General features: G+C 42.5%; 1 protein-coding gene across 11 annotated transcripts in view; it reads right to left on the bottom strand.

Annotated features, from left to right (window-relative positions):
• LOC129495442 (zinc finger protein 532) overlaps window positions 1-23,468 on the bottom strand; it is a 107,535-nt gene that overhangs the window by 16,348 nt on the left and 67,719 nt on the right. For 9 of the 11 annotated variants that reach the window (XM_055302933.1, XM_055302932.1, XM_055302929.1 and 6 more), the window contains 3 exons: window positions 21,685-21,861; window positions 15,411-15,573; window positions 11,524-11,805 (listed from right to left, as the gene is read on the bottom strand). The exons of 1 other annotated variant lie outside the window; for it this stretch is intronic. In XM_055302933.1, the coding sequence (XP_055158908.1) occupies window positions 11,524-11,805; window positions 15,411-15,573; window positions 21,685-21,861 (622 nt within the window). The remainder of the gene's footprint in view (window positions 1-11,523; window positions 11,806-15,410; window positions 15,574-21,684; window positions 21,862-23,468) is intronic. One more of the 11 variants, XM_055302935.1, reaches the window with a different exon arrangement.

Here is a 23,468-nt window from a genome sequence, read left to right as displayed (position 1 = left end):
TAATGCTCAGGTAATGATCTCAGGGTCAAGAGATGAAGCCTTGCTTCAGGCTTGCGCTAGGCACGGAGCCTGATTAAGATCTTCTCTAAATAAATAAATAAATAAATAAATAAATAAATAAATAAATGGATAAATGGATAAATAAATAAATAAAGCAAGCCTTTACTTAATAAAAAAAAATAAATTTTAAAAATAAATTAGAAAAATAAATAGATAAATCTTTAAAACAAAACCAGTCTTGTAACTTTCTGTTTATAAGACTATCTGGTTTGCTGATGACATCATACAACCAAAAAAGGAAGACACAGCACTGTGATTGACGCCTAATACTGAAAGGCCAAACCGCAAGCCCATGGCAGACCGGAAAGAAACGTGTCCCACCAGTTTCTGTGTCCAGAGGCAAGTCAGGCACATGGGCAGGGGATAGGAAGGTGCTGAAAGAAAGGCTGACGTTATAGCAAAGCTGCCAGGATCACAGCAACGAAATTCAGAAATGCTTGCTGGGGTGTCGGGGTGGGGGGGAGGGTGTGTGTGTGTGTGTGTGTGTGTGTGTGTGTGTGTGTGTGTGTGTGTCACCACAGGCGTGTCACCTGGGACCTCTGTCATCCATCTCCACGACTGGTGGGGACACGTAGCAGAGCTTTGGGGGTCCTGTGTACAAACCCTAAACAGACCTGGGCCCCTTCCCCGTGAGGAGACTGGCTCACCTCATCATGTTATACCCATTTCATTAGAGGTCCTCACACAGAAAATCCTATTATTTCCTGTGATTCTCACAATGAGAAAAATGGTACTGACCGGTGCTGTGCACTGTGCACGGCCACATTTCACCAACGCTAAGACATCCAGGAATCAAAGACTACATGAGTATGGAAAACTCTTTGCTGCCAGTGTCTTCTGGGTCTGGTCTAGCTTCACTCCCCTTCTTCTACATAAAAGGGTCTATCCCTTCTTCTCAGCCGCTGCATACGACACATTATTTCTCTATTGCTTCTGTTCTCAGAGAACCCAGTCCTTAAGAGGGGACCACGGGAAAGAATACGTGGAATGTTTTCTTCTTCTAATTACATTTTTCGTACAATCTTTCAACCCTTTTTAATTAAAAAGCAATCTAATTAGGGGCGCCTGGGTAGGTCAGTGGTTGAGCATCTGTCTTCAGCTCAAGTCCTGATCCCAGGATCTGGGATCGAGTCCTGCATCGGGCTCCCTGCATGGAGCCTGTTCTCCCTCTGCCCGTGTCTCTGCCTCTGTCTCTCATGAAAAAGGAAAGTCTTTTTTTTTTAATCTAATTAGATTTCTCTAATTAGAGAAAACGTCACTATGAAAGATTTATTTTCCCAACACTCTTTTACAAAAGTACAAATTTTACCACAGAATGAAATACTAAAATATACCGTCCAAAGACTTAAGCAGGGTCCTTCAACGATTATTTATTCCCACAAAAAAAAAAAGAAAGAAAAGAAACTCAACATTCCTTTTAAAGATAATCACTGGTTTTTATCAGATGATCTGCAAGACATCTGTAAATAAGCTCAAAAAGTAAACACGCAAGGACAGAGATCAAAAAAAGGTACCACTAAAACTGACCCATGACAGGTTTCACAGTCCTACGTCATAGGTTAATCTGTCCAGCTGTCGGATTAAACTGCATTGGTGAGGTCCTGCTGGTAGGTCCCATTGACTGTGAAGGCTCAAGGTTTGAGGCCGCAGGGTCCCGGGAAGCCACCCTGTGCCACGACATGACAGAGCATCACGCAGCCACTCAAAGGCCCTTCTGTGTGCCTGGCTGGTGCTGGTTCAAGGCCTGCCGTTCCTAGGCTCTGAGTGGCTATGAAGGAAAAAAACAAAACAAAACAAAAAAAGGACTCTGTGGAGTCTTTCTATCCTGACAGTGCTTCCAGGTTCACAGCTGCGGCAGCATGGGCAGCACACACTGGGCAGTGACGCGGACTTGCTGAATTAATGAACTCAAGAGCCAGACAGACTCTTCCTCCTTGCTCCAGGCTTCCCTGGGCCCCAGTGCCTCTGCCAAACAGGGATCTGGGCTCACTCGTAACCTGGAAACCCATCCCCTGACCTTGAGGTGGAGGGAAGGACTCCTTGGTTCCAGCCCTTGGCACAAGTGACAAACGTCCAGCAGTCCTTCTGGGTCTGAAGTTTTCCCATCTATAAACTGAGCTGAGTGGGAATTCGTGAGTTGTGTTACCTTCTGGTGCTACTTTACAACTTCTTACTAAGTCAAATAATGACTAGAATGGATTTGCCATCCCCACTTAAGGCATGTGAAATTGTTTGCTCATTACTCTGGGCTTCAAGGTAGTACCGACATAGATAGAATCCTACGCTGAGTTCTTAAAAATCTAAACGTTGGGTCTGCCAACTGGATTTAGGGATGTACTTTCCTAACGAAATGACAGCAGGCATGCTGCATTCCTGGGCAGGCACATAAACGTCTACCCGCGTGATGGAGCAGGGCCACAGTACTGTAATGTTCTAAAGCCTAACGCCCGTGTTCAGCACCAATGAAGAAACCTAATCCCAGAGCAAATCTGGGAACAAGTCACACATGAAACCACTCTCCTCCCCCAGCCCCATGGGCCCAGACGGGACTTAGCTTCGGCAGATGCCTAGAGGACAGGCTGTGGGGGACACCGCTCTGGGGCGGTGGAAGCAGACAGAATGGAAACTGCTGGTCTGTGGCAGTCGGGGAATTAAGTCCCTGGCTGCAGGCGATGTTTTCCGTAAGAGATGTTCTTGAGTCGGCAAGGCGGGTAACATTCCCCCAGAGCAGACAGGCCGGAGTCTCAGGTTTCTCCCCAGGTCTGGCAGGAGCACCAGCGAGCATCAAGGGAGCCTTTACCTCCTGAGCCTCAAGAGATAAACAGGAAAAGCCCGAGGAGGAAGTGTCTTCCTCAGACTCCAAAATAAGAGCAGCCCTCGCGGGCAATGCACCACAAAGGTCTGGAAACATCTTAGTCACTGCGCTGGTGGGCGGCACCAGCACCGGCTCGCACGCCTTGCTGGGGGCTGACTTCTCACAGGAGCTGGACTGCGAGCACAAACATGCAACTTGGTACCTGTAGCGCCCGTTCTTTATGTGATGCCCCAGCACCTGTTCACCGAGCCCACACCGGTCCATTCCCTTTGGGCCAGCAGTTCCGGCCAAAGGCCTACACCTGCCAGGAGGCATGGTGACATCAAAGGTGCAATCTGTGGCTGCAAAACGCAGTGAGGGTAACTGGCCACACTGAAGATCCCAACAGCCTAGGGAATCAGCACACCATGGGGGTGGGGGTGGGCCTGCTGTGCACTTTCCTCAGGCCACAGTACTGACCCGGCTTCTATGTTTACTCACTGGGATTTCCCTGCCCTCAAGGAGATCACAGTGTGTTGAAGGCAGAAAGGAAAGAAAAAAAGAGAGAAAAAAAAGAAAGGAAAGGAGAGGAGAGGAGAGGAGAGGAGAGGAGAGGAGAGGAGAGGAGAGGAGAGGAGAGGAGGAAAAGAAAAAAAAGAAAGAAAAGAAAAGAAAAGGAAAAGAAAAGGAAAAGAAAAGAAAAGAAAAGAAGAAAAGAAAGAAAGAAAAGAAAAGAAAAGAAAAGAAAAGAAAAGAAAAGAAAAGAAAAGAAAAGAAAAGAAAAGAAAAGGAAAGGAAAGGATTCCCACGACAGGTGGTAGGAGACCATTAGCAGCAGTCACAGGTGTGTGGAGGCACACAGAGAGGGCACAGCAGGCACGCGGCGCTTCTGCTGCCCACGACTAGCTGAATCTGAACGGGAGCAAATCAGGCAAGGAGTCGAGGAAGAAAACAGTGCTCATGAGGGACCATGGGCAGCTCTCTTCCGCTGGAGCCATCAAAAAGGCACAGCAGAGAAGGTATGGAGAAGGTTCCAGACTCTACCTCTAACCCACAGGGAGAGTCCACTCAACTCCTAAGAGATCGCTCCAGCAGCTGTGTGAAGATCCACCCGAAAACTCTGTTATCTGCCCATGGGTCTCATCTCCTGGGCTCTGATCACGGAGCAGTTGGTTTTGTCGGGGACCCTCCACCAGGGCCCCCAGCAGCTCCAGCTCTGGCCCCACCAGCACCTAAATCCTAACAGACCTTTGGAGGCAAGCCCACTGGTCTGGGTACTGGGACTTTAAGACATTTATGCATCTGCCTACCACTTTGCGTTATTAATTTTATTGTACACCCCTTGATTGGGGGTTTTACACTTAATATCCAATGGGACGTGTAAAAACATGCTCTGTGCACAGCATAATCAGAAAAAACACACGCCGCAGCAATAAAAGAAATTAAGAGAGAAGGCCGGGTCTTTTTCTTTAGACTACACAAGCAAGCATATACAAGTAAGTATTGGCAGCCTTCAACCTTGTTTGAAGAAACTGCCCATGAGTTTATAGAAAAATGCCTTCTAAATGGCTGTAACAGACATCTGACCAGATATAAACATTTCACACCTAAAAGCAAATCTTCCTAAGAATCTGAAAAAACATCTCTTCTGGTCATACACCAAATTTGGAAAAACAGATTCTTACCTGAGTCACATTTTCCAAATAACTTATTAATCTTCCTCAAAAATGTTTTATTTTTCTTCATTTTCTGTCCCTCATGGCAACAATAAATTTCAGACATAGAAATTAGTTGCCCACTTGGCATTTCATCTTACATTCAGAGTGCCAAATCTCTTACTTCCTTCTCTGCATCTTTGACTTTACTTTCCATTCAGGGAAATAAGGTCAGTACGTATCCGTCTTAAGTGGGTGCAGTGGACACCTGAGCACACCAGTTCATTCAACCAGCAGCCACTGTGCAGGAGTGATGAACATTACTTGTCCTTCCCTCCCCTTTGGGGCACAAAGGAGCACACACTTCTCAGTCTGCTACAATTGGGTCTGGTCACACAACTCATTTTGGGCAATGATGCACTGTGCGTCACACACCCAGAACAAGGGTGTGTAAAGGCCAGTGGGATTCTCCGCCTTCCCCCCCCCAACCGCTTGCAGTGACACCTACGTGGAGATGGTGGGGCTGAAACTGCCTTGATCACTGAGTCATCAGTGGAAGGACGGTTGCCCCACTATGAGTGGAAACATCTGAACTCACAGCAAACTCTGCATGTGCAAGAAATACATTTTTATTGTATAAATCAATGGGCTTTAAGGGATTTTACTGCCACACAGGATAGACTAGGGGGGTTCTCAAAGGGTAGACTTACAAGATGCAGATTATCAGGTTCCATCCCAAACCTACTGAATCAGAAACTATTGGGGTGTAGCCCAATAATCAGCCTTTTACCAAGCCTTCTAGGAGACTGTGATGCACAGTCAAGTGAGAACCACCAACTAGAATATGGTACCAAATCAAAGGCCATTACCTTCCTTAATATGAACGCTGTATCTCTGTAGCTGCAAAGAGGGATGGATTGTATTAAGATAGTCAAAGCAAAGGGCATCTGGTGGCATAGTCATTTAAGTGTCAGACTCTTGGTTTTGTCTCAGCTCTGGTCATCATCTCTGGGTTGTGAGATCAAACCCCATGTTGGTTCCCAGAGCCTGCTTAAGATTCTGTCTCCCTCTCCCTCTTCTTCCCCACATGCGTTCTCTCTCTCAAATAAATCTTAAAAAAAAAAAAAAAAGTCAAAAGCCAGAATGATTTTACATATACAGTAGCTAAATCCTATCTGCCCCACATAATATTCGTGTACTTGATTTTTTAAAAACCTAAATAAAGAGCTCTTTACTTGTTAGGATTTACCTTGCAAAATCCCTCCCAGCTTCTTGCCCTACAATCAGGTCACTGATAGGAATGCCAGGTAAAATCTCATCCAGAAATAGAAGGTTTCTCCCAACACAGCAGTGAGCCTAGAGTCAGCTATAAATTCAGTATTTCAGCCAGGCCCTTTCGTGCTACACTATGTAAAACAGTGGTAAGTGAGAGACCCTCACAAGCTGCGCTGGAATCTGGTTACCCTCCCTGTGGAGATTATTCCACCAAGTACACTGGGAACAAAAGGAAAGTTAAATTAGTAAGATATATCTGGAATCATCTTTTCTTAGCCGTCAATGAGTTCCTTTTCCTGGTGCTCAGAACATAGCTACGCAACAATCTGGTCTCTGAAATGCTTAGGCTCAATAAGGTAGAATGAACTATGGCCTGCCATTTTCAGAATCTACCTGCAAGCTTCTTTAGCCCCACGCAGAGCTTGTTTACAAGAGCCAGACCTTTCCTCAGGGCCTATTTCTTTCTTCGGCATCCATTTCTCCCTCAATGATACTGGTTCTGTTTTCCCTAAAGAAGCAAAACAGGGCAGCCCCAGTGGCTCAGTGGTTTAGCACCGCCTTCAGCCCAGGGTGTGATCCTGGAGACCCAGGATCGAGTCCCACATCGGGCTCCCTGCATGGAGCCTGCTTCTCCCTCTGCCTGTGTCTCTGCCTCTCTCTCTCTCTCTGTGTCTCTCATGAATAAATAAAATCTTTTTTTTTAAAAAAAAAGCAAAACAGAGGAGCTTTCTCTTGGTCAAATGTAAACATACTTTCCCAGACAACAGTGGGCTTTACCTGTCCTTTCCCTTCGTATTCTATAAAACGTCTTCTAAGTATTCCCTCCAACAACTGGATATATTTTACAAGTTTTGGCTTATTACAATTCCAGAAGTACTTGATAGAAATCCACGAATTGCCAAGTACATTATTAGCTCACATTAAATAACGAAGAAGCCACTCTGAGGCTTCCCACTTTTCTACCCTAACTCTCTTTCCCAATTATAGCTTCCCATGCCAAGTGATCATCAAAATACACATATGGATAGTCTCTTGAAAATATACGCTTCTTGTTCTCAGTAAAGAAACCAGAGGCCTCTGGCTGGCTCAGTTGGGTCAGGAGTTGAACTGCCACGTTGGGCATGGAGCCTACTATAAAAAAAAAAAAGAAAAGAAACCAAGTCTCCTTGAAGAAATGGTTGGCTAGGGCTACAGCGGGGAAAGCACAGGATGAACCAGGAATATACCAACAGAATAAGTAAGGAAGTCTCAATGACAAGACCTTGTAATTTTTAAGATCTGAACAAGTACCGACAACTTTTACTTTTTTATATAGTATCAGGTTACGAAAGTACAGAATGTGTGATCTGACCTCAGATACCATCTCACTGAGGGGATCTTATTTTGAGGTTCCAGAAGACCCCTAAAGCAACCGAGAAAGAATGTCAGGAGGTATATGAGCCATAAAAATGTACATAAAATTCTGTGTATTTGTACATTTATGTGGGAAAGGGCTTACCGCTGGGATGTGATTGTCAGGATAATGATACTGACAAGCTCATCTTCCTGTTTTCGTATTTGAGAGTAGGGACACAGGAAAGATGAGAAGATTTCTGTGGTCAAAAAACTATTTAATGCCCAAACCTAGACGTGGCTAACACAATACCTCTTTCCAAATGGGCAACATCACAAACCACGGAAGCTCAATAACAAACATATTTAGAACTTGTCCTCAAAGAGCTTTTTGATTTAAAAAGACAGCTAAAACCTGCCCAAAACAGAACAATAATATCAACATTAGAAATTATCAATTTTATACTGGTTTCTCGGTATGGAAGTTAACATTCCTTTCTAAATGTGGCTGCTCTGGGGCTCCTTGGTGGCTCAGTCACTTAAGCCTCCGACTCTTGGTTTTGGTTCAGGTCATGATTTCAGGTCATGGGATCAAGCCCCATGTTGGGCTCCACGCTCAGCGAGGGGTCTGCTTGTCCCTCTCCCTGGCTCCTCCCCCTACTTGCATGCTCTCTCTCAAATAGATCAATAAATAAAATCTTAAGAAATAAATAAGTAAACACAGCTGGTTTTACTCTAAAAATATGATCTGGTAAATTATTTTTAAGTTATTACATCTCTATCAATTTTTGTGGATTACCTACTCCAGATTTTTTTAATTATTTGACTTAATATTGGATTACAACAAATTACTTTTAAAAAAACTTAAAAACCACTGAAAGTGGATACTGGATTTGTATTCGTAAAAATATATATATGCATTAGAGAAATAAAGACACTAAGCTACTAAATAAATACGTAGCATAGCTAGAACTCTGTTTTTGGATTTTGTTTTTGTTGTTGTTTTTGTCTTAAAGATTTTATTTACTCATGAGAGACACAGAGAGAGAAGCAGAGACACAGGCAGAGGGAGAAGCAGGGAGCCTGATGTGAGACTTGATCCAAGGACCCCAGAATCACGCCCTGAGCCAAAGGCAAATGCTCAACCACTGTGCCACCCAGGTGTCCTTGGAACTATGTTTCTGAATCTTGAAGACAAAATATCTTTGTTTTGATGAAGAACCCCGTACAAAACATTTTTTTGTAAAAATTTTTTGGATGGGAATTCAGAAAAAAAAAAATCAGAAACAATTATTGAAACCGAAACAGGCCATTTTAAAAGAAACAGCAGTGAATTATCCTGACATAAATTTTTAATTCATGCCAGGTGGGCTTGCTCCTAACTCCACATCCAGAATAACTGTACTAAGTAGGAATAACACTAAAGCAAACTGGTGTATTGCGGTTGGCAGAATGTGTTACATTATCCTCAAAATTATCTCCCCTCCCCCCCCAATGTGCATTCACTCTCTCAAATAAGTAAAAGCTAATAAATAAATAAATAAATAAATAAATAAATAAATAAATAAATGCAGGTGGTATAGCAGCGTTTGTGCAGCATGCCCCACGTGAGATACAACTAGCTGGAGGAAGGGGGGTCAGAGAAATCTCAGGAACTGCCCGACAACGGAGCCTGGTGGGGATGCAGCTCTGCACATGAGAGAATCATCATCAAGCTAAACGGAGAATTGCCTAAACAAAGATAAACAGGTGGGCTAGAATGTATGAAATGCATGGTGAGGGGGCAGGCTCAGGAGAAGGAAGGAGTCGTCAAGTCAGGTCGAATACCAAACTTTTGGTGGCAGCAGAGGCTGGGGACAGGCTCCAGTCTCCCTGTCACACGGCCCCAGAGCATCTGTGAGTTATCCCAGAAGCTGAAACACTTGAGGAGGGGCTGGGTTTGGTGGACTGGAATGCAGGCAAGAAACCACAGCTAGAGACAAAGATGTAGAAGTTAGCTGCACATGTATATGGGAAGTGAAGCCACAGAGTAATTGAAGTTTCCCAGAGAGAAGGGGGGTGGGGGGAGCAGACTGTTCCCAGAACAGAAGCCCAATGGCTGCTCCAGCAGCCGGGAGAAAACTGAGGAGAGTGAGCAATATTCAACACTTAGGGTAGAAAATGCTTTTGTAGGAAGACCTGCCAATCGTGTGAAATGCTGTGGGAGGAAGGGTGGAGAGGTCAGTCAAGGTAACGACCGCAAAATGTCCAGTTGCTCCGACAGTAAGGAGGGGGGTGTGATGAGCGGACACTCCAAGGTGGCCCAGGGAGGAGGACACGACCCCGAAGTGCCACCAGCAAGTGCCTGCTCAGCCATCAGAAAGGCAGGGACAGAAATGGGCAGAGGGTGGGAGATTCGAAGTTTGGGGTTTAAACAGAAGGGAGGAGGTGAAGAGAGTTCTCAACAGGAGGGAAGAAAAGAAAGGAACGGGAAGAGACGAGAAGCCTGCAGGTGGGTGGTCTGCAAGCGCAGGGTGCCCGTCCAGGTCAGAAGGGCACACACACTGGCTTCGGGTGCACGCTCAGCCCTCTGTTCATTTCGCTGCTTTAGAGTTCTTTCCTTCCCTTCCCCACCTCCCTTTAGTTCTCCTCCAGAGGCTGAGTGAGCAGCACTGCAACTGCAATTTAATCTGATCTGCCTCATTCCAAAAGGCAGCGCCTCAACTTCTTCAATGCTAATCCTAAAATCCTACTAAGCCCAACATTTCCTCTGGATGAATGGCCGCCTCTAATGGAAGTACACGCGCTGCACACAGCCCACCTGCACGCTCCGCAGGCTCAGGGCAGGGCTTTACGCTTCCCTCCTCAAGCAAATAGTGTGAGTGTTACATTTCATTCCACCAAATCTGTCTTGGAGCTGTCCCTTTATCTTATATTCTAGACCAATCACTGTCGGATGCGCAAGGTAAAGGTAGTTAAAAAAGAAGAAGAAAAAAAAGATTTTTGATATGTTCTAAGATGGTTACAAAAACCTCAAATGTGTAAGAAATGAAAGCACTGGACCTAGACTGAAGTCTGCTCCTGTTTGAGCATTTATAAAACCCAGTTTGGGTGCCAAGAAAAAAAGGCTTTTCCTAAAATCACCACATCAGGCTTGGAAAGATAACTACAGGTAATGTATTTATAAAGTAGATTAACCAAGTACTGCCCCTTAAGAACCACCCAATATTTGCAATGACTACTGTAAGGCGCCATGGCCCCCTTGGGGAGCCTAAAATTGAGATGATCACATACACAATGTGCTACTAGAGCCATGTGTGTTCTGTAGGTAATTTTTTTCATGAAAAGACACTGAATTAAGTGTTGTCAGATCAAATAAAGCATCTTTTTGCATCGGGATCAATGCTCGACGATAAGTTCATACCTTCTGGATGGCAGTGAGATAAAACAAGTTACTCAAAATAGTAACAAGATCATCAAGGAATGCTTAGAACACTTAATTTAACAAACTTTTCAAGGATCTGATGTCTATTAATTACAAGCCAAATCTTAGGTACTTTATATACAAATTCCCCAAGAAAAACGACTTAGTTTTATTGCCTTAAGTTAAAGCAATTAAGATGGTCTTTCTAAAAGCATGCTGTATCTGAACTGAATGACGGATCAAAGTATCCCTAAGAGACACAGCTGGTATTAGGTGCCTCAGAATGCAATACAAAAAGGATATATCACCTATTTGTATCTAAAAATTCAACCTGGATCTAATCAAACTCCTAGGAACTATGAAATAAAGAGAAGCAAATTAAATAATGTCAAAAGGAAGCAATTACCCACATCCAGAAATGTGGATGACAAACTACAGGACACGTAACCCAATATTTCCAAACAAAACAATATCAAGTTAAAAAAATAAAATAAAATGGAGGGAAGGCTACTATAGAGTAAGAGATTTAAGTTATACAAAAGCCAAATGCAATGCAGATTCTTTCCGGATCCTGACTGGAACAAACCAACTTTGAGACTGCCGAAATAGTATCACAAAATCGTCTTGCTATTTTCATCTAATAATAGCCATGTAAAAAAATAAACCCGATTAGTTGATGTGTACTTATTATTTTAAAAAGAGAAAGATTTTTGTCTGTATAAATACTGCAACTCAAGATTTTTCAGTGACTGAGTTACAGAGCTTCTCCTAGATTGTTTAAGGAAGAAAGAGGTAGGCATCCTTCCCACTATCAAACTCAGGAAAAGAATCACATTAAGTCATACAAATACTCCTAACAGTTTCCAGAAACATCACTTTTTTTTTTCTCCTCCTTTCTTCCTTATTTGTTAATTACTGGCAGAGCTGAGTCAAGCACACAAGAGCTGGAGGTCCGCCAGTCCTGTGCTCTTCCTTGCACTAACGGGGTGGCCCTCTGCTCTTACCTTCCCGTGCTCCTTCCTCACGTGAGAAATGTAAACATCCCTCTGCGTGAACAAGCGGTCACACTCCCAACACGTCCACCCGGGACTGGCCACTTTCTTGGGTTCCATGGATTTTTTCACAGGTGATGGAGATTTCTTTTCCAATTTCTCTTTCCCGTTCATGGATCTGGTATCCTCTTTGTTTTGATTTGCTGAATTTTGAGTTGCAGGCTTAATGCTCAAAGGCAAGTTTATACCCAAGTTGGGAGGCCCTTCAATACTTTTCAATGTTCCATGCATAGACTATGTTACAAAAAGAAAAGAAATATATCTATCACAAATGGTTACCACTGAGAGAAGCACAAGTGGACTATCTTAACACATTACAGATATTCCAGTATGATTTTATTTTCATTCAGAGACATTGCTTATTAGAGCAAGAAGAAAACCTAAGCAAAATATACACTTAAAAAGAGACAGAGGGGAATTAACCTTTACGGTTGCTCTAAATTATCTGTTTCTGGTTCCAAAGAACTTCTTAAAGCTTATTTGCTTGTGCCATTTTTAAATTCTTAAAAGGGGGGGGGGCCTCCTGTGTGGAGTCCAAATTATTCCTGGCTGTCTATCCTTCCCCAGTGAAGGAGTGAGTCCTCTCTGTAACAGACTCTTTCTGGGAAAGAAAACTCTTTCTTTCACAGCTCCCCAGAAACGTGTGACTAGGCTGATGCACAAGTAGGTATTCAAGACCCCCAGCCAATCACCTCTGACAAACACCTGACACGAGCCAAGCTTTATCCCTCCCTTTCGTACCTTCCATGTTCTTGGGATACTTGTAAACGTTTGGGTTTTTGGGGGGGTGGTATCAATTATCAACATCCCTACATCCTATTCCAGTCTAGCCCTTCTTACCAATGCCACCCAGGCTTATGGACTGTACACAGTAGATACTCAAAAAGCCTCTTATAGCTATTCAACCGTTTATCATCATTAACATAACAGCCACAATAGCTGTCCCACTTAAGCTTACAGGATTCCAAATTCTACTGGGGCAAAATTGGTGCCATCTGATTCTAAAGGTCAGCGTGCTTTGCTTTGTGTTCTAGAAGCAGAGTCAAAAAAGGGGGCGGGGGGGAGGAAGCAAGGCAGTCTGTGCCTCGATGTAGAATTTATCTTTGAACAAAGCCTTCTCATGGGGTCAGACTTCAGGCTTAGTCCTGAACCTACAACCTACGGAAAGGCACATTTCCTCAAGGGCTCTAGGTCTCCTGCATCCCACAGATTCACACTGAAGAGGTCTCGATTCCATATTCTTTCCTAAGTGAGTATTCTTTCCTAAGTCAGTTAGAAGTGGTTCCCTCATGGTACTCTCCCCATCATACCTTCTCAGGCACGGTCACTTCTACCCAGAAGATCCTTAAAATGGTCTTTTAAGAAGGGCCTGGGAGAATGTCTAATGTTCTCTGGCGAGATGTGATCATGTGACAGCCAAAATGCCACACGCGGGATTCTCTGCCACCTTGCAGGGCAGAGGCTTTTGGGTTTCAAATATGGCATTTTTCAAAACAGAAGCCAAGTTTTTACCTTTTTAACCATTTAAAACCCAAAAAAACCAAAACCCAAAATCTCTTAGTAAACTTTTCCTATGTTTTCGGCAAATACATTTTTACTAACTAAAAAGTTGAGGAGAGAGTAATGGATTATTCTTCTTTGGGATGACCTTATAGTGCGACACAAAGGCAGCAAAAAAGTTCTCTGCCTTGACAAGAAGGCCACATATGCTAAAATGGGAATTTCTAATTTGCTCGTTCCATCTTCACATCATGAAGTAAAAATAACATCGTTTATTAAAAACAAAGATCTTTTTTTAAATAAAAGAAATACAACTTAATTCTTCTTAATTCTTCTAGAACTGATTTTTCCTTAGGTCCTGTAACAACAAATAATTTAAACGTTTGTAACTTGAAACTCTGCTTTAAATGTAAATGCCAACATGCAATATAGGGATCCTACACAGTGAATAAACCTGCATTTTGGCAGAAGAAATGATACAAATTGGATTAAATTAGACAAATAATGATCTACCTTTAAATGAATACGTATGGGAGGGAAACACTGTTCCTTGCTTGCCCTGCTTTATCCTAACTTTCTCCTTGGGAAGCACAGGTATTAGGTCATATAAATAAAACTCACAAGAACTAGTACAGATCTTAAAAATAAAAGCAAAAATAGGGTGCTCCTAAAACGTTATCTTTACTCTTACCCATCTCCCAAACACGTAAAGGCAGGAAATTTTAAATGTATAGAACATACGTGAAATGAGAACATAAGCGAATATTCCCACTGTTTTTTGTATCATGTAGTCTCATAAAGGTTCAGATGAATAAAAACAATTCTTTCGTCCTGTGGCCACATGATTTTGCCACTCCTCTTCAGTCTCTATTCTTGGAACCTTGTATTCCTCCAAATTCACTATTAACACAAGGAAGACCCTAACCACAAGGTCGATGACCCCACTTCCAGATGTAAAGAGGAGTTCCAGAAAGCAAATACCTTAAAAGCCTCTTAAGAAGTAACTTTTCTTTTTTTTCTCTTTTCCCCCCTGTATAAAATATGTTAAAATATCTGGGTCTAATTCCAAAGTCACTACATTTTTATGAGCGGTTTTAGGGTTGGTTTTTTTCTTCTTTTTTCCTGATTGTTCACTAAATAAGTATTTGTTGTCTGGATAGTTTTATAGTGTTAGTGAAAACCTTTAAAATATCTTAAGAGGATTTTACTGTACTTCAAGTGATAATGATGAAGTGTATCTCTCATGCAATGATTCATCCTAGTAATGCCACAGAGCCACTACCTCAGCCCAGCCACCAATGAGCAGACCCTCCAATGAGCAGATATCAGGTACTCTGCAATAGGTAGCTGTGCTACGTGAGCTCACATATGCTTAACACAGGAAATTTCAAGGATTAACAGTCTATTCATTTTTAACTAAGATGAGACTAGACTAATTCAGAGACCTGATTTGCTCTTGAAATTGACCTTTCTTAGATCCTTTATTAAAAAAGAGAAGAACTACAAGAAAGATGGAGTTCATGATATCGGGCCTGCTGGTGCTTTCTCTTTTTAAAAAAGTCGTCTTTTTAAGCTGAGAGCTGATGGATATTACCTCCTAATCACAAAGGAATAAAATTGCTTAACCTCTCACAGTGGGCAGGTAGGAGGCTAGGACTAAGCACTGTCCTTCATGAGCTTACAAGGCAGTAAAGAGAGTTAGGTGCTCCTTTTGGGGGCTGGAGGGCGAGGGTTATCCAAACTGGACATTTACTCATTTCACTAACTGAACACATGCCAGGGACCAGACACTGTGCTGTAGCCAGCACATTTTACTGTCAATTTACATGCAACCTTGATAGGAAGAAAAGACCGGGGGGGAAAAAAGATCTAGGGACATCAATTATAAAGTAAATTTAGCCACTTAAATAATTTCAAGGGAAAGCCTTCTTTTTCTAAATACACTGATATTTACAAGGAATTAAAATATAATTCATCAGAGTTAGCTGGCTATTTCTAAATCCTATACAACATGGACTGCTCAAAAAAAGTAAACTTCATAGTCGTCATTTTCACATGTACAAAAAAAAAGAACGCTACCACTTTCTTTTTCTTTTGGAATAAGGGCATTCATCTGTTGCTCTACATTGATTTTCACGGTATGCACATCAGGGCTCAGGAATAAAAAGCACCACTCAAGTGAACATATGATGGCAGTAAATTGCTCTGTACCAACAACCAGCTTCCATCCCTTCCCTTGACAGCATGCATGCTTTCTCCTCATCCGCAGCTCGGCCTTGACTTGTGATCAATGAATGGCTCTGAGATTTACTTAAAGGACACAAGAGATGCGCACACACCTTGATATGATCCATCATGAGTTGCTTCTGTGCATATAAAAGAGAACAGTCTGGACACTTGAAAACAGACACCTTCTGGTTTTCGATGTGTTGGTCAAAGTGGCGATACAGCAGGGTTTGCAGGGTAAATACAGTGTCGCACATGGAACACTTATATATTATTCTAAAACAGAAGAAGTGCGTGGAAATGTCAGTCAGCCCTCATGTCTGAAGCCAAAGGAACCGCTACTTTTACATCGCATCTCAAGAATTCAGGCGGCAGAAGCAAGGAGGACACATAAACATGGTTAAAAAAAATAATAATAAAAAATAAAAACAGTTTAGCTTTGAAATAAAACTTTGGGAGGCAAATGGCATCACTTGAGTGCCGATCCACCTTAACATTTTGAGTAAAGATGCATTCCACCACATTTGCATTGAAGTCTAAATTAATGACCATTTTACCACTTATAGATCTATCACTGACACTTGTTTGTGCAAGATCTTCACTGGTTACTGTAACAGAGAGCAAAAGCGCTCTTGATTTCTTTCTTTCTTTTTTAAGTATTCTTTAAAAAAGCAAACAAGGACTGCAGCTGGACAGTGGTCCCCGAACTCGCAAAAGAATCTGCTAATGAACTAAGTGGGCCTGTTCAGCTCTGACTCCTGCACAATTTCTTACTTGTCCCAAGTTTTCTGAGTTAGGAGTGACTTTACATTTAAACTGCAGTATTTCTCACATGTCCTCAATACGGAAAGCCATACACCAGTAAACAATTCTATACCCACCCCCCGCCCGCCAAAAAAAGAAAAGAAAAAAAGAAAAATCCACAGCACTGTTGCTTAAATACTTGAATGTCTATTGTGCTTAAAATGGGTGTACACTGTCTACTACAGATCATTTTTGTGCCTGCCATTGCTGCCAGGCAGCTTTCCTAAACTTATTCAGGAGACCTAAGCCTTTTGCACATAATCTTTTCTATCCAGCCATCAACACCTTCCATTGAAGCCCAGGCAGCAGGGAAAGTCCCTGGGACTGACCTCCACCTACAAGGTATTCCCTGGTCGCTCAATATGCCATAGTAGGTCCCCTTCCTTCTGTGACTATCCTCCGGAGAGGCCTAGGGACACCTGTGCCTCCCTCTGAAGAATGGCTAAGAACCCACACAAAGAATCCTAGGGAGCAGCTCAGGAAAATGGCAGAGAAACACAGACTGAAGGGACAAGTCACAGATGGAAAAAAGCAGAGCTGAGATTCCATTTGCTATTTCCACAGCACAGCCAAAGAAAGGAATGCCTCCTGAAATTGCAGGTCTTTCCTCCCAGAGTCTTTTCAAGAAAGCACTTCTCACTTTGTAGCTCTCGGTCAAAAACTTACAGATTTAGCTTTCTTTTCCTTTTTCCACATAAAATTTATATGTTTAATTGGACCAAACAGCACGTGTTTTTACAAGGTCTTGACATATTGGTAATGTAGCGCCGATCACAAGCACGCCTGGGCACGAAGGGTATTTTGGAGGACTTCCCTGTATGGCTAGCTCAGAGGAGGCACCCATTAACTGTACCAAGTGTGACAAGGATGTCCATTTGTTCACTATTATAAATAGCTTCGAATTGAAAATAGCCCAAACATCCAGTAATAGGAGTCGTTAAGTAAGCGCAACTATGTCTTTTTTTTTTTTTTAACAAATTATGCTACAGACAAGCACCAATGAATGGAAAGAGTCTCGTGGAAATTAAAACAACAGGGGAAAAGACAGTATACACGATACGTCCACATTTTTTTCAAGGTGAGAAAAGATACAGAAGCTCACACAACTGTCATCGTCACTGCCGGATGATCCTACAAGTATTCTTACTGTTTTGCTTGTCCATAGTTCTTGATTTTTCTGTAATTAGCAGAGAGCAATAAGAAAAAAAGAACAGCCTCAGGAAAACAACAAAGATTTACTAGCTAGGCTAAGAATTTTTCTCAGGCTTCTATTCTTACATATTTAGAAATAACTATTTCATGAAAAATGGCTTGGCCCATTTTATTCGTGCTACATTCCTTTGGGGAGGGGTTTTGTTTGCTTTGATTTTTTTTTTTCCTTTTGCTTTCCACTGACTAACAAATTAAGTATAAAAGAGGAGATAAACTATTTACTCAAGCATTTTTCTGAGAACAGTTTGCTGGTATGAGATTGGAACACCGCCCCGCCAACTGCTAATGAATATAAAGGGGGAGGGGGTGGCTTCATAGCGGAGAAGCCAGGCCGACACCAGTCTGTCTACATGGTGGAGGTCAGCATTGCCATTAGAAGCTCAGGTAGGCACTACGTGTCCCTGATGGGACACGAGAAGCCTCCTGCCAATAGTGCATGTCCTGTGTCCAGCTACGAGAAAGCAGTGATGGATGGGGGTCACCCGGAGAACGAGGGGCCGGTAGCCTCTTTCGGATGGCCAAAGACATAAGAGGCACGGAAAGAGCCAGCAACTGTTCCAGGCGAAAGAACCCTGATGAGACAGGATGATTAAATGCAAACCTGCTCCTGGATAGGATTTTGAATCCGAAAGGAAAAAAAAAAAAAAAGTTTTCACCTCTTAGAAAAATTTTAATGGGACCCTACCCATTAGGCAGTAAGGTAATCAGCACCAACCTCTGCCTGGGAGGGGTGAATGGGGGTGACGTACGTGGGCGACATTTTTGGGAGGAGAAACAGAACACACTCCAATATTTATGTCGTGCTGCCCCATGATTCCTAAACATGAAAGAGAAAAGGAGAGACAGAGAAAGAAACAGTGGGAGGAAATGTCAAGCATAGAGACAACTGGGGAATCTGGGTGAAGGGATGTCAGAGTCTCTCTCAATTTTTCTGTAGGATAGAAACTATTGAGAAATGTTAAAACGGTGCTCATGTTAAAAAACAAAGAAAACAAGCCCGAATAAATGAACCTCACAGACACAAGAGATAGAACATGAAGATGGAGCAAAGTCCCTGACTACAAGGGAATAAAACCACAGGAAGCATCCAGGCAGGGGACAGAAGACGTGCAGGAAAGGCTCGGGCACAGTGTGGCAAGGGAACAGAGAGAAACACGGTATGGCTGGATCCCCAGGCTGTGGGAACACTGGGGGAGGTCCTGTCGAGTTGTAAAGAGTTCTGAAAGCCAAACCTGTGCATTTGATTGAATCCTACCCTAGTTGCAAGACTGAGGGAATGGTTAGATACGCAGACTAAGGGGAGAGGGGAAATGGGATGAGGAGGGGACTAGAGAGAAGAGGGGAGGGGAAGAGGTTAAAAAGAAAAAGGGGGGCAGTGGATAGAAAGCTAAGACCAGGGTATCTGGGTGGCTCAGTCAGTTGAGCATCTGACTCTTGATCTCAGCTCAGGTCTTGATCTCAAGATCATGAGTTCAAGTCCCGTGTTACGCTCCATGTTGTGCCCAACTTAAAAGCCTGAATACAAGAGCCTACTTAGTAAAAATAATAAAAGAAAGAAAGAAGAAAGCTACAACCAAATACCCACACTCAGGTCCAACTTAAAGTCACCTAACCTCTCCAGAATAGTGTGCAACCCTTGAAACAAATGTAAAAACGAATGGAATCAAAGATTCTAAGCTCTGAAATCACTGCCACAAACCTTCGTTACCACTGACCGAATCCAGCAAACAACAAGCCGCACATCTCCAGAAGGTGAACCATTTCACAGCCAGGCTCAGAAACGAGAGACTCTACTTCAAGTTGCATAGAACCCAGGGCCATGGTTCAACCTCAGCTGCATGTGACTCCAAAGCCCTCCACCGTGCCACCGTTTTAATTCTGTACACACTTTACTTCTTAGAGGCAGGTTTAAAAACTGTGTCTCTTATATAATTCTAGACTCTGGAGTTCTCTCTTTTCCATTTATATGCATTTAGAGTGGCAAATAAAAGGCAGGCACAAAACAGCAAAAACACCTGCTGTTCATCAGTTGTCAAGGAAAAGATGAAAATAGACACAAACCTCCATCACCTCAAAATCCAGGAATGGGTGTTTAAAATGATCTGGGATTACCCAGAAAAGATTAAAGAATGTTCACCATTTTCTTTTAAGACAGCAGGGTAACAAGCCTGACCACATGCTGAAACACAGCACTGCAACAGTGCCTGGCACTTAAGAAACACCATAGATGTTAAATAAAAATCTTTAAAAGAAAAAAAAATGGAAGTAAAATCTTGCGCTTTGCTTTTTTTCATTTTGAGGTGGTGGGACTATGGGACTTTATGGCTATATTTTTAGACCTCCATGTAGTCTCTACAGAAAATGGGAGAGGGTTATTTTTCTATTCATCTTTAAAAATCAATACACATCATGTGCATAATGATAAGGCATTTATTTGCATAACCACCTATTAACCAAATTCTGCTAGGAGATTCCTATACCTCCGTCTCCACTGTCATCGGGGCTACTGATTTGGGGGGCTAACATAAAATAGAGCAGAGTCAAAAGGAAGCTTCTGAATCAAGTGTAAGCCAGCACGGCATAGGAAGGCAGGCTTTACGGGACCCTGAACAGGGAAAGGTGGTGGGAAGAGCGATCCCAAGGCACGCTGCAGTACAGTCTTGACACACGGAGCCGGACGAGCAGCACCTGGTGTCCCAGCCAGGCTGCAGGTGAGGAAGGACTCGCTTCGGCCAAGCACCGTCATCACACTGAATTAGTACAGTTGAGTTCAAGTTCACTGGTTTGGCAGTTTTGTTGTATTTCACCTATATATATATTTTTTTAAGTTTTATAGTTTAAAACATAGTAGTTGATGAGTATCTTCAAAGGTGGTATTTATTAAAGAATCACTGCAGTAAAAATAATTTTAGGAAAATGCTGGAATAATTTTTCCTATGTGTTACTCAAACCACGAAAATAATGTTTTACGGTCTTAATCATTTGCTGCCCTGTATTCATTCCCAGGTAACACCTACTATTCCAGACTTCAGTAAAGTTTGTTTTATTTATTTATTTATTTATTTATGTAAAGAACCAAATTAAAAACTGTACTAACTAGAGGCAAGATATTGCTTTGGTGTCTAGAAGTCTTACTACCTTGAATAGTGAAGACCTTAGAATTGACTTAAGTCCATCTTCAAGGTCAAGATACCAAGTTACATATGGGGTGACCTAACCTGCAGTGTGTTTCATTTTGAGGATCCAGAGTTCACAGTTAAGGTCTTTCTAGAACAGAATCCCATTTTAGCCTTGTTTTTTCAGTAAACAGGGTCACACCTATAGTGTTCAGTCATTACTATTTCCCCAAACTGTTACCACAAAAGCCAGATATATATATATATAACATGGGCCATCTATACGTCTTCCCTCTGATACTTCCTTGATTATGGGATTATGGGCAAACAACCAATAGCTTTGGGCAGGAAATCTAACCTCACACAACAACCAAATTCCACATTGCCATAAATAATATGGGAATGAAATGAGCTTAACCACGAGTACCTAATCCCGTACTGGGTACACAACAAAGAGGAAGTATGGAAAGGACCAGAGGTACTGAGCCCCTCTGTGCACCAGACACATTTTCAATGTCACCTCCTTTAGCCTCACAAAGCCTGGGACATAAGGACTACTCTCACTTTATGGGGGGGGGGGGGGGGGATGATCTTGAAACAGAGCACATGATGGTCCCAGACCTCACAGCCGGTGGGTGGATGGTGGGACTTGGAACCCAAAGCCCATGCTCCCACTTCTCTGCTAAGCTGCCTGTAACGCAGGCAGGCAGCCCTGTCTGCTCAAGTACCACTTCATTATTAAAGACTCGACAAAGGAAAAATTGACAAAATTAAGAACAAGATTAAGACAAAAATGAAATCTGCCCTTGCTAATCAAGGACTTATACTGGCTAGGAAGTTAAATTCAGTAACCAGTGTTTTAAACTGACTTAGTATTAAGGCTATGACGAAAAGCATATCCTATAAGAAACCATATTAAAAAAAAAAAAAAAGATGACAGTATTTTACAGTTCTCCTAGAACTTTTTTGTTAAAATCATCTTAAGAAAAAGAACAGAAATTGATCAATATTCACTCGCTTCATAAAAACTGAAGATAAGAGCATAAATAATAAGTGACATTTTTGGACAGAGGCTTCACCTGCAAAGATCTGAACAGTTTAGGTAGTGATGAGCTAGCAACCGTACTTCATGGAACATCAAAGTCTACGTGGCGGCATAATTCTTTTTATCTTCAGTTTTATTCCACAGAACTACTCCCTCCTCTAAATCACTAACAAAGCAGTGGCATAAAAGTCAGAAGGCAGCAGGACTTACTTTGGCTCTCCTATCTTGACGCCAGGATGCTGTGTGTAGGCATGGGAATGTGTGCTTGGGGCAGACTTAAACGCCATGGGACAAATAGGACACTTGTAGAAGACTTCACAGTGAGAGCCCTGGATGTGAGACTTCAGAGCGGCCACGTCAGAGTACACGACATTGCAATGGACACACCTGCCAGGAAAACAAACACGCGGTCGTCAGCACGGGGCCCTCACGCACGTGCACCGTAACCGTAAAAGTCACGTAGAACGAGCATGTTTCAATGGCCTCTAGGAAGTAGGTCTTTTTTTTTTCTATTTATAACAGATTAAATTATTTTTATATATTTAAGAAGGAAGATCATGAAGAAGAAAAATAAAACTAAAATGGTCTACTTCTTGGGCATCTTTAAAGCTGCCAGGTTCCAGATGGTGGGGAGACCAATGGATTGTGGGAGCTGTGTCAAGGCCAGGGAACTCGGCAAGACTCTATGGCTTGTGACTCTGGAGAACACTCCCAAGTGCTGGATTCTAACCCCAGGCTCTGAGGTTCCTCACCACTCCCTCTACCCAATGGCATTTTCAATGGAAGAAATCTTCCCTATCTCAATCTACATGTGAGAACAAATCAGTATGGCTTCAAAGCCATGGCAACGGTCTCCTTGGATACACTGATGTGGTCAATGTACCTGGAATTAAGGGGGCCTAGAGAGTAGAGAAGGTTAACTACCTAGACTGTCTCCTGGAAAATAAGCTCAAGTACACTTACATTTAAGAAATAACATGAATAACTTCTGAAAATCAACATCACTAAATAGTCTTTCCAGTTAACTTCTTTACTTCTTGAATGTGTAATAATTTGATTAGTTTACGAGCTAACCAAATCTAGTCCTTCAGAAACAAGCTCTGACACTTAACTGCAATGCTCCCCAAATCTCCTCTTTCTCATGTAGGGATTCTCAGCAACACTGGTAACACATCCATTTGATGACCTTGTTTGTTGTTTCTTGTTCACACCTGAAAACTACCTGAGGGCGGTCTCTGTACATGCCTAAGAGTCTGTGGAGGTAAATCTTTCATGCACCTAAGCAGACATACTCCTGGATATGAAGGTGGGAGCTGACATGGGAAGGGGCACTGCAGACAGGGCCTGCCTTCCAGCAGGCAGTGCTCCATTACTTCTGCATGAATTTAAGGTACTTTGGTTCCTAGAACCTCCCTTCCAAATTCATGGAGATGCTTCCAAAGTCACACAGGAGGGGCATTCTCCAAAGTGCAGGGGTTCCATAGAGCATGCATGTTAAGCTTTGCAAGCATTCCATAAAAATCATAATTCGTGCATTAACTTTTTAAATGACTTAAGACATAATGTTCAGCAGCATATACATTAAAAACACTAAACAGTAACAAAATAAGGAAAGCCCTTCTATCTTACCTACTTGAACTATTATTTAGGTGATAAAGCCACCCAAGCACACTGAAATTATTTTGGGTTAATATGAACTTGTGTGGTCTTAAACACGTTACTGATCCTCCCTGGGCCAGTTTCTCGTTTGTAAAAGGAGAAGAGCCAAACTCAGTCACTTTTTAGTCCTTCCCAACCCCACAGGCCTATGATTGCTCCGTAAGAGGAAGATCACAGAAAACAAAAATGGATTACTAACGAAACAGAAGGACCCTCTCCACCAGCACCATCAACAGGAAAATTTTCTCATCAAGGGCAGAAAGGTGGTGTTCAAAGGGCAAAGACCTAGGTAGGGCAAAAAGAAACAAAGAACTAATTCTCTCAAGTCGCCTGGA

This window comes from Nyctereutes procyonoides, unplaced genomic scaffold (assembly GCF_905146905.1).
Source record: "Nyctereutes procyonoides isolate TBG_1078 unplaced genomic scaffold, NYPRO_anot_genome, whole genome shotgun sequence".
NCBI classification, from domain to species: Eukaryota; Metazoa; Chordata; class Mammalia; order Carnivora; family Canidae; genus Nyctereutes; species Nyctereutes procyonoides.
This window is presented reverse-complemented; position numbering and strand designations above follow the sequence as displayed.